This window comes from Poromitra crassiceps, assembly GCF_964638095.1.
Source record: "Poromitra crassiceps genome assembly, chromosome: 5".
Classification (NCBI taxonomy): Eukaryota; Metazoa; Chordata; class Actinopteri; order Beryciformes; family Melamphaidae; genus Poromitra; species Poromitra crassiceps.
In genome coordinates, this window is record NC_139642.1 from 58,106,662 (window position 1) to 58,117,882 (window position 11,221).

The window sequence follows — 11,221 nt, forward strand, 5'->3', positions numbered from 1 at the left end:
AATATCAAAATTCGTTTCAACAGCCCTAGTGGGCATGCTGTAATGATTTTTCCTGCAGGCTTGTGTGAGAGACAACAGTGAACTTTGCCCCTTCTCCCTTTATAGCGCTTTGAAATATGTCAGATAATATTGTCTGTTGCACCATGACTCCCACTGAGATCAAACTCAGATGACAAGTGTAAAGAGGAAGCCCTGTGAATGTTTGCAAACATCACAACTTGATACCTGTCAGATACCAAAGCACCAGGTCACGATATGCATTCGTCTGAAACGTCCAGATAAGGTTTGTGCCATTTTTACAACAAATTGTCAAAGATATCATATCCTGCCCACATCATCTATAAACATGAGGCTTCACATTTTCTTCACAGAGTTTTCTATACTTGCAGCCCGGCAGCATCCTTCCAAAATGGCAAGTTCATGCTCTCTGTCAAAATCAGGCACCCACATGATGACGTGCAATAGATTTAAATCAGGCACCCACATGAGGACGTGCAATAGATTTAAATCACGCACCCACATGATGACGTGCAATAGATTTAAATCAGGCACCCACATGATGACGTGCAATAGATTTAAATCAGGTACCCACATGACGTGCAATAGATTTAAATCAGGCACCCACATGATGACGTGCAATAGATTTAAATCAGGCACCCACATGATGACGTGCAATAGATTTAAATCAGGCACCCACATGAGGACGTGCAATATATTTAAATCAGGCACCCACATGATGACTTGCAATAGATTTAAATCAGGCACCCACATGCTGACGTGCAATAGATTTAAATCAGGCACCCACATGATGACGTGCAATAGATTTAAATCAGGCACCCACATGAGGACGTGCAATAGATTCAAATCAGGCACCCACATGAGGACGTGCAATATATTTAAATCAGGCACCCACATGATGACTTGCAATAGATTTAAATCAGGCACCCACATGCTGACGTGCAATAGATTTAAATCAGGCACCCACATGATGACGTGCAATAGATTTAAATCAGGCACCCACATGAGGACGTGCAATAGATTCAAATCAGGCACCCACATGATGACGTGCAATAGATTTGGGAGCAGAATGCTGTTAGAGGCCAGGCAAGGCAAGTTAATTTGTATGAAATGTGCTCACTTCACCTCAATCCTGCCATGGTTTTTGATCAGAGTAGTATATCAGATCGCACCGCGCTGCTGCAGATGTGGCTAGCTTTGTCAAGAATGGTCAAAGTCTCTTTCATTCCCCATTCCCCCCAGGTTAGCCCATAGCTCAGCAAGTTCCCAAGTTTTAATATGCCCATTGTAATAACTACCGGGTACCTATTCTGTTGTTACAGGGTACATATGACCGTAAAAACATGTAATACGAATAACAGAAACATAATACAATATACACAAATCTCAAGTTTAAAACTACATAACAGTACACTCAATGCAAATACAAAATATTTCAAATATTACAACACAATTTCCTTTTCCTAATGTACAAAGACAAATACCTAGAACACATAGAATTACCTATACCCACAATTAAAAGCTACGGTGTACTCTACATAATCAAACAGGGCATATCAGCATACAGAGATTAAGTTGCGGGCTGCATTCTAAAACGTTACCCCAATTAGTATCCGCTCTCACTGCGCTGCCGCAGAGGACGTCACTGCCTGCTTTTTGATGGGACTCTATAGATCTTTCCTAGCGCCAGTGGAGATGTTCTAGAATGTGAGGCATCACTCATTAATTATATCTTCCAATCTAATGTGCACTTTGCCTCAACCCTGCCCTCAGGCTGGGAAGCATCAGAGGAGGAGAGGAGAAGAAAAGCCGCAGCTTTATGTGAACCTGAAGCAGAGAAGCACCTTGAGCAGCCTTTTGGAAAAAAAAACTGTTGACGTGGCACACTGAATAAATAAGCACAACATGATTATTAGTGTAAAACAAATGAGCTTTGGGCAGAGAAGATGCAGGTTCAGTGCTTTTCATTCCATGTGGACTAGTGTCCGCATACGTGGAAGAGCCAGGAGACATTTATTTTGTGGGGAGAGGTGTCTCCACGCTGCAAGGCTCTCCATTTCCTCTGAGCTAAATGGTTTCTGCTTCCCCTTGTGATGATGTGGGATGCCCAGCAGGCGCGTGAACAAATATCTTTCCAGCGGTGACGAATGTGTGGCTGGTGATGGTGGGGGGAGATCTGGTAGATGAGCAGATGATGCTTTTGCCACCTTCAGATCCAGCCTGGTCGCCAAAATAAAATGTACGTGCATTGTACATTTCTGTAATTCAGTAGAATATCATGTTTCATATCATGTTTCTAGATATGTGTATATCAGCGTCATAGTTGAACCAAAGAGCTGTGTTCGATCCCCAGGATTTCAACCGTGAGTCACATTAAACGTTTTGGTTAATTAAGCTGAACCAAAACCATAATCCTAACCTTAACCAAGTTGTTTTATTTGCCTAAAGGCTAAACATGACCAAAGTTGGGGCATCGTGGTGGCTCACTTGGTAGAACGCGTACCACAAAGGCTCAGTCCTTCGCACAGGCGACCCAGGTTCAAATCTGACACATGGTCCCCCACCGAACGCCATCCCCACCCAACAAAGGCCAAATGCCCCAAAAAATACTCTTACAAAAAAAAAAAAAGTTGTTGTGCATATCCACATTTATTACTTGTTTTACTGTATTTGCGTTTAACGTTGGGCGAATTAATCCCTGTTTTGTTTAAAATGTACATTGACGTTGTAGGTTTGTAGAAATGTAAAATGCCACATTTATAGAAAGGTAAAAGGTCAATGTTTAGTTTTTTACGTTGAGATCGTTCATATCTGTGGCTTGCAGAAATGCACAATGCCAACATTCTATTCTGGCGGTTGAGTTGTCAGATCAGGTGCTCTCTCTCTCTCTCTCTCTCTCTCTCTCTCTCTCTCTCTCTCTCTCTCTCTCTCTCTCTGTGTCTTTACTAATGGGAACAAAGGCTGCGTTCACACTGCACACACACAAAATTGCTGCTTACATCTGATTATATTTCTATTCTAGGATGTAGTAGCCCATATCTGATACCCATGTCAACTGACAGCAAGGTAAAAAATATATAGATATATTACCGCAGATGGGTGGAGGAGGGTAATGTTGACGTCAATGGAGATTCAAGTCAGAAATGTGCAAGGGAAAATTTAATTTCCTAAATTAAACCCAATAAAATCAATAAACGCAATATGTGTATGGCATTTGACTGAATTGATGTGTCTCAAGTCAGCTATTTGGCATGCTGACGCAGGCTCAGCCAAGCTGACATTGATATGATAATTGTAGGTATTGTCATGGCAACGCTGACAATTCAGATTTTTCAAATATAGACACATGGAGGCCACATGTCACAGTGTCTAGAAACAGACAGTAGTTTGACAATGGCTTCAATTCCCAACTCATAAGAATACGTTTTCTACTGTGAGTGAAGGTTTCATTTCCCGGCAACATTTTTAGTTGCGACCAGCAGCTCTATAGGTCCATCAGTTGGTCAGTTGGTCGGTTGGTCAGTTGGTCCACAAAAAGTTCACCACCCTTTGGTGACCACAGTTTTCACCCAAGGAGGCTGAAATTTGGCATGGAGGTCAAAAGTGTGTTTGTGTGTGTGTGTGTGTGTGTGTGTGTGTGTGTGTGTATGTGTGTGTGTGTGTGTGTGTGTGTGCGTGTGTGTGTGTGTGTGTGCGTGTGTGCATGCGCGAGTAGAGCAGCACAACAGAGCAGACTCCACCAAACTGCATTCAAACATCTCACTAAATGTGCATATCATAGCAGACCTTAGTATTGGCCTTGGCGGAGGTCTGCGCTCTCCGCGTGCACTTCTAGTTGTCTGCCTACAGTAAGTCCAATAAAGAGTCCAATAAAAATGACACACACACACACACACACACACACACACACACACACACACACACAGCGTTACAGTATGGAGTCGTCTTTTGGGGGAGGACATGGCTCATTGTCCTTTTCCTCAGTGGTGTGTGTAGCTATCAAAAGGGGCTGAATGGAGTCTGAGGTGAGTGTGGTAAGAAGGCATGACAGGTTGCAGGCTGTGGGGAGGATCACACTTCATGTGTGTGTGACAGGGCAGAACAGCGGGGTGTTTGACCAGCTGACCCTCTGCAGGTCTGCCAGCCATCTGCCCAGCCTGCTGTCCTCAGAGCTCTGCGCGTGGAAGTGATCTGGACCCCATAGTAGACCATCCTCCACCTGAGCTTTGCACAAGTCATCTCAGATCACCTCCCAGGTGTGGCCAGGGCCTCTTTCACCAAACGCTGCAATCTAGGCAGTCAGGCATTTAGGTAACAGAGTGCTGTCCATGTTGTTACTGTATACTTACGGTTCACAACATATTGATATAGGTTTGATCGATATGAGTTTGTGAAGGCTGATATATCATTTTTGATCTCTTTTAAATTCGACCGTTTCAATGTCAGAAATGTGTTCTTGGCACGGTGGAAAAGCTGCTGAAACACCTTTTCCACAAATAATAATAATAATAATTATTAGTATTATTATTAGTAGTATTATTTCTCATCATCATAAGAATGGGAAGTCTGTGTGTGAGTGAGCAGAAATTGTGTTTGGCCACAGCTATGCCATTTTAGGTGCAAACGCGCTGAATGTGTCAGGAAGTGTACAGTAAAGAGCACCGCTGTGGGTGATCTAACAGAGCAGGATTTTTGAATTAGGTCATTAGAGCTGACTAAATGTGCAAATTAGTGGCCAACATGCCTCAACACAGCACCATGGAGAGCTCCATTCGTTAGCTACTGATGGAGCTCACCAGAGCAATTTAGAGAGAGAGTGGCATCAGCGGAGGACCAAAATGCGTGACTCATTAGCCAATGAACAGCCAGGAAGCCAGCCATTTTGCTGCAACTCGACAGTGCTGCTTAATCCAGGACCTTACTTCCTGGAACTCTTGAGAGTAAAAAACGGGTCCATTGGAGTGAATGGAGATGTCGCGACTCTTCTACTGTATATACACGGCTCTGGAGCTCACCTGAGTGGAGGAGCACACCTGAGTGGAGTTGGAATCCGCCAGGGAAGTGGACTATGAAAACCCAGTGGGGAGGGAGAGAGAGAGAGGGGAGAGGCTGCATGTGTTCCGCTAGTAATAATAAAAACAAGTATTGATCAATTCTACAATAAAAAATGTAATCAATCAAACAGAGATGGACCACACTATCTAGACCAGATTTTATTGGAAGACCAGTATCAATCCCATATATTGTATAACATCGTATATCATATTATGTCAAAACTCTGAATATACAAACAAAGAAAAACACGTTTGTTTGTTTTTGTTTTCCCGGAAGTGAAATGTGGAGGACTTCCACTTTGTTTGCTTCCAGTTGCAGTTTTAGAATGAAATATTGTGCCTCTTCAGTGTTCTTCTGTCTCGGAGGTGGATGGGATGAGCTATCTCAGCACTGATCGATTGCCAATGAGAAGCATTCAAACGGAGACTCCTGCTGTCCACAGAAAGAGAGAGGAAGGAGGGGGGGTGGAAATCAATGACTGGAGGCTTGAATCTCTCAACACACGTCAGAGATGAATTTATATAATATAATATATTATATATTATATAATAAAGCCTGGAGAAATCTGGTTTTGTTCATTTAGAAAATGTTTCAGTCTTATAATGTTATACAGAAAGCCAAAAATTATGAATGACTATAGCATAATAAGTCCTGCAGTGCAGTTTCATATCATTGATCCATATCAAATATAGCCTCATATGAAGGTAAATCAATGCAATTATTTGATATACCGGTATTTACATTTACCACACGATCTGACTTTAATGTCCTTCCTGCTCCCCCCTGTTATCCCTGCTTTGATGTTAGATCTGATATGTCATTGGGTTATCAACTGGACACCAACAGTTAATTCTGCCATTCCAGAATCACCCGCCCCCACACTGATCAGACCTACAGTACAGTATATACTCAAAGTTACTAAAATTTATTTTAAATTTAACGCACACCTACTCATTGATATATACTGTATATTTGTCTCCTCTTCCCCTTTGCATTCCATTAGATGAGGTTATGACGTTATCAAAAATATATAACTAACCTTCACGGACTGAAAAACCTCAAGATAGGATCATTATGATTAGATTTGGACTATAAAGCGCCAACAAAAATTCTGTTAGTGCATTTGTTAAGTTTCACAAATTAAAATGTAAAATGTTATAAATAAAAGTCAGTCCTTTTTTTTTATCAGTCAGCCTCTTCTGATCTTTTTTTTTTTTTTAATCTGTGCTACTTCTTGTGGGTTTAGCATTTTGGAACCCACACACCTGTTACAAACCTCCCACATCAGAAGACTTCCCCTTGGAGCGCAGAAATCTTTCACTTGCTCTTTTTCATTGGATGATGAAAGGATGCCAAGGAACAGAAATACCCGACCCCACACATTTCACCCACTGCTGCATTACTTCACAAGGGTACCCAGCCCTGTGCATCCCTTCCATCCCACACAGGCCCACATCCGGGCCTCAAAGTCAGCAATAGGCGATATAGAGTTTGTGTGAAGCCACCCAAACCTGGATGAATATACTTTCTCCACTGTTTGGTTGATATAAATCTTAATGAGTAAAATGTATAGTATATATCATCAATCATACAAAATCTTCTGAAAATATACCAGATTTTTGTTAATTTGATGGTTGTTTGCCTTATGATGTTTACTGTATCATGTGTTTTACTGTATACTAGAAAAACTACAAACTATGTTTGTGTGTGCAGCATGGAGTATAATTGGAGTATGGATTGAGGGGGAAATCAAGAAAGAAAGATTTTTTTTTTTTTGTACTTGACAACAAATGACAGAATTTCTCATCAATTGCTCTTTTGCCCCTTTATCTTTTTACGTTTACTTTATTGTGTTTTGCTTTACCTTATTTCTTACCTTATTTATTATTAGTATCTGTGGCATACAAAATGAGGCAAAGTCATGACTTTTTCTTACAGGTCCTGATTTTGGAGCAGCAGCAAGGAGCCTTAAGTGCTGGCAGGAAAATACATAATGTCAAGGCCTTGTCAAGGGCACGAGATGCTATTGCCTGTGTACAAGATGAATTCCCTTTGGTAATTATATGTGCAAACAAACTGACTAACACATGCTCAATTATCACCCACTTGCATAACATAATTTGATGAATTTTACTGATTGCATTATTTATTTAGATGTATTAGCCTGATATTTTGTCGAATAAAGATTTACAGTATTTAGTTGGCCCAAGCTTTTGATATAAAACAGTGGTTCCCTACCTTTTTCGTCTTATGTATGCGTGAGCTGTTTTGCCATGCCAATAGTAATAGTACCCCCTCACTCATACGTCTTGATGATTCTCCTAAATGTGTTCCATTAAACTCATGTCAAACTGTTCGTATCTAACAAAATCACACCCAGGTGTTGAAGGAAGCGATGTAGGTTTGCGCAAATCCATTCACTCCAGTTTCAACTCAAAAATCTGGATTTGTTGAGCCAGGGGAGGAGGAGCCTATAGGCCTGTGCCACATTTCATGCTCACCTCACCTCATGCTCAAACGGACACACCAGTCACTTATAGAAGTGGCTGCACCGCTTAACAACTGGGGCCGGTTGCACAAAGCACCTTAAGTTAAGATTTTCTTCAGAGTCCAAGTTAAGGTGTCCATCAAATAAAATCGGCTGGACAAAACACCCTTAAATCTTCTCCATAAGGTTAAACATTTTAAGGAAAAGCAAGACTTATGGGTGTTTTGTGCAGCCGATTCTATTTTAAAGTGGACGTTTGAGCCATTTATCCATGTTTGGTAGCTAGTTGGTTTGCGCACAGTTTTGACATCCGTGAACGTGACCTCTTCACAGAGTAGCAGTTGACACCTGACTTCTATTTTATTTATTTATTTTATTTTTTAATCATTTTGGAAATAAAGTGTAATCCCCAATCTTTCCACCGACCCCCTGCAAGCTGCTCCTCGTACCCCTCAGGGTCCACGTCTGGACCCTGGTTGGGAAACACTGGTGTAAAAGACAGTCAGTAGAAGAGTTATTATCAAAGCATTGCCTATTGACAACGCTGTCAGCAAAGCATTATTGTTGGTTAGTAACTATTGATGGGGATATTGACAGCTAATTGGCTCGGACTTTGTCAATATGCAGACTGGAGGGATGGCATTGATTTCATAGTCAGTCAGTTGCATTGATTTATATATGATCTACACTTAAGCACACTGTAGTTGTTATGACTGCTGCTCATTATGCTGTGATGTGTCTCTGGCGTGCGAATGAGTTGTGACTGAGTGTAATTTGACAGGTGGCGGCTGATTGGCTGCTGGGACGTAGGAGTGGAGTGGCCCAGAATGTCTGCTGAGCCAGTCCAGTCTTTCAGGCAGAGCAGATGTTGGCTCATGAGGCTGCTGACAATGTTGTTGTTTTGTAAGTTCGTTTGGCTTTTCTTTGGTGTTGTTGTTGGTCTAGGCAGCAGTAGTAGGGTTGGGCCACCTTTTCTTCTGCTCCTCTTCCAAACGCAGCACAACTCCCTGCAAGTCAATGGGATGACAACCCAACTTCTCTCTCAAAATAATAGTCAATACACACACACACAAGAGGTTATGGTCTCAGTAGCTAATTCGCTTGGTACATTCTGTGGCAGTTGTACATAGAGGCTTCGCTCTTGCTGCACTGGCTCCAACATAGCTGAGATGTAAACCCAATATTTCAGTTTCATAACGGCCCTCGGGACACCTGTGGGTGACATCACACTCTTCTTTTAACCCATTGATACCTGACGCAGCATTTGCGTGTATATCCCTCATTTGTGTGTGTATCCCTTTAAGGCCGCGAACCGCGTCACGCGGTTCGCGGTCTTAAAGGGATACACACACAAATGCTGCATCAGGTATCAATGGGTTAACAGTCTCTGTATGGATTCATATCATATCGTGAGAGTGTTGTTTTGTTGTTTTGGGCTGCCTGTCAAATTCTTGAGGGGAGTGTTTCCCTAGCAGAGGTTTTCAAAGTGGGAGGCGGGGCCTCCCAGGGAGCTGCATGCTCAGCGAATGGAAGCTTTGTGTGAGGGACGGCCCACAGCCTGAGACCGGCCTACAGGACGCGACCAGTCCAATCCAGAGTCTGTACTCTTGGCCGTGGATAGCCACTGCATAGCAGGCTGTGGAGGAGTGACCTCTGGACTGTGTAGGCTCTACTCTCCGTTATGTAAGTGTAACAGGTGCACTTTGCTCTGCTTGGGAGGTGGGAGTATCAGTAACAGCGTTTGGAGAAGAGGTCAAGTGAGTGTGCAGCACGCTCTGAAACCAAAGCGACATGTCCGCCCAGGAAGACTACGACTGCATAGTGATCGGGGCCGGCGTGCAGGGCTCCTTCACCGCGTATCAGCTTGCAAAACAGAAGAAGAAGACTCTTCTGCTGGAGCAGGTGTGTCACACACAAAACTCTATGTCTGTTCCCATAGGACTCGCTGTTAATAGAGAGGCAAGACGGTGCAGCTCTCCTGCGATGGAGGCAGACGTCTGCTTTTATTCTAGCCGCTCTACTGTCTAGTCTGGGGCCATGAGCTCTGCAGTTGTGCATCCGGTCTAAAGCGGATCACGGAAACGCTTCAGAAACAGAAATGTCTCTTTCGTCAATTTGATGCAAAGCAGTGGATTCAAAGATGTGAGGGATCCGGCACGTTTCTTTAAAGTACTTCTGGAAAGTATGTCCATTTTATTGCAACTCGTAGTAACTTGAAACCTATATAGAGCCCTGACACCACTTTGTCTGGGTGTCAGGGGTATGAGGAGGATCAAAATATTCAGAAGTAGGGCAGACCGGGGCATGTTGTCACACTTTTGACTCATTGGTGTATTTCTCAGCAGTGCCCCACTACTGACATACAATATGTATTGTTTTTCCTACCTAAGATGTTCTCAAAAAAGAAAACGATAAAAAAAATATATATATACATTTTGAATACTGTAACTTACCCCACGTCAGTGTGGTAAGTGGTGTGCTGTTTTTTCTGCACTAAATTCCATTTAGTATAAGATGAAAGATAATACTGATGATAACTGATAATACCGATAATAGCTGCGACTAGTTATGCAAATTTCCAAAATGCAGGGGTGTATGACATCACCCAATCCATTGTGATGTCATCCACTCCATTGTGAAATTTGCCCCGCCCCCCTTTTAGCCAATTGGCATGAACACAAATGGGCCCTTCAAGTGAGGTTGTGTTTAAATGGCCTGCATTTATATAGCGCTTTTATCCAAAGCGCTTTACAATCAGTAGATAGTCTACATTCACCCATTCATACACCGATGGCGGCAGGCTGCCACGCAGGGTGCCTACACACCATCGGGAGCAAGGAGGGTTAAGTGTCTTGCCCAAGGACACAACGACGGCAGCTGGGAGGGAGCGGGGATCAAACCGCCAACCCTTGCGTCATTGGCCGACCCGCTCTACCTCCTGAGCTAAAGCCGCCCCCTCTGTTTACCAATACGACATGAATTGAACAGCGCCCTCATGTGGTATTCACACAAAGAAAATTGTTCTGGGTTTTTCTCTCACTTTCTCCCCAAATGGAACTGCCAATATCTCCTGCTGTCCCGGTCGTTGCTCCACTCCCTCTGCTGATCTGGAGAGAGTTGTAGACTAGCACATGCTTCCTCCAATACATGTGCACTCGCCAGCCGCTTCTTTTCACCTGACAGCGAGGTTCACCGGCAGGACATAGTGCGTGGGAGGATCACGCTACCCCCTCAAGTCCAGTCCAATTTTCTTTAAGATATTTAAGTAAAAGACACACACACACACACACACACGCACACACACGTCAGTTGGCATCATTCATGTGCGCTGACATCAAGTACCGGAATTGATAGCATAAGTGTCTTTAGGTAAGCTACAGTCAGAAATACAGGCCTCTCTAACAGCAGCATTCAACCCATTATAAGAGTGTAGAATGAATAGCTCATAAAACATAATAGGGACGATGTACTGTATATACTGTCTGTAAATATCATTCACGACCTTCACACAGCAGTTACACACGACATCTCACACAACAAAAACTCTTCATTCATGGCCTGACTAGGATGTTCAGTTGTTCACATCAAACATTTATCTACATTCTTCTCTCAATTATATATTTTCTACTACACACATGAGAAAACACAAGAGAGAGAAAA

The 11,221-nt window shown here is 42.8% G+C and overlaps 1 protein-coding gene across 1 annotated transcript in view; it reads left to right on the plus strand.

Moving 5' to 3' along the window:
• Window positions 1-9,284: 9,284 nt before the first annotated feature.
• The window catches only part of pipox (pipecolic acid oxidase), a gene marked incomplete at its 3' end in the record, with an annotated part of 33,546 nt that continues 31,609 nt past the window's right edge, over window positions 9,285-11,221 (plus strand). Inside the window, exon 1 of the mRNA XM_083636448.1 lies at window positions 9,285-9,463. Within this exon, the coding sequence (XP_083492574.1) occupies window positions 9,353-9,463 (111 nt within the window). The 5' untranslated portion in view covers window positions 9,285-9,352. The remainder of the gene's footprint in view (window positions 9,464-11,221) is intronic.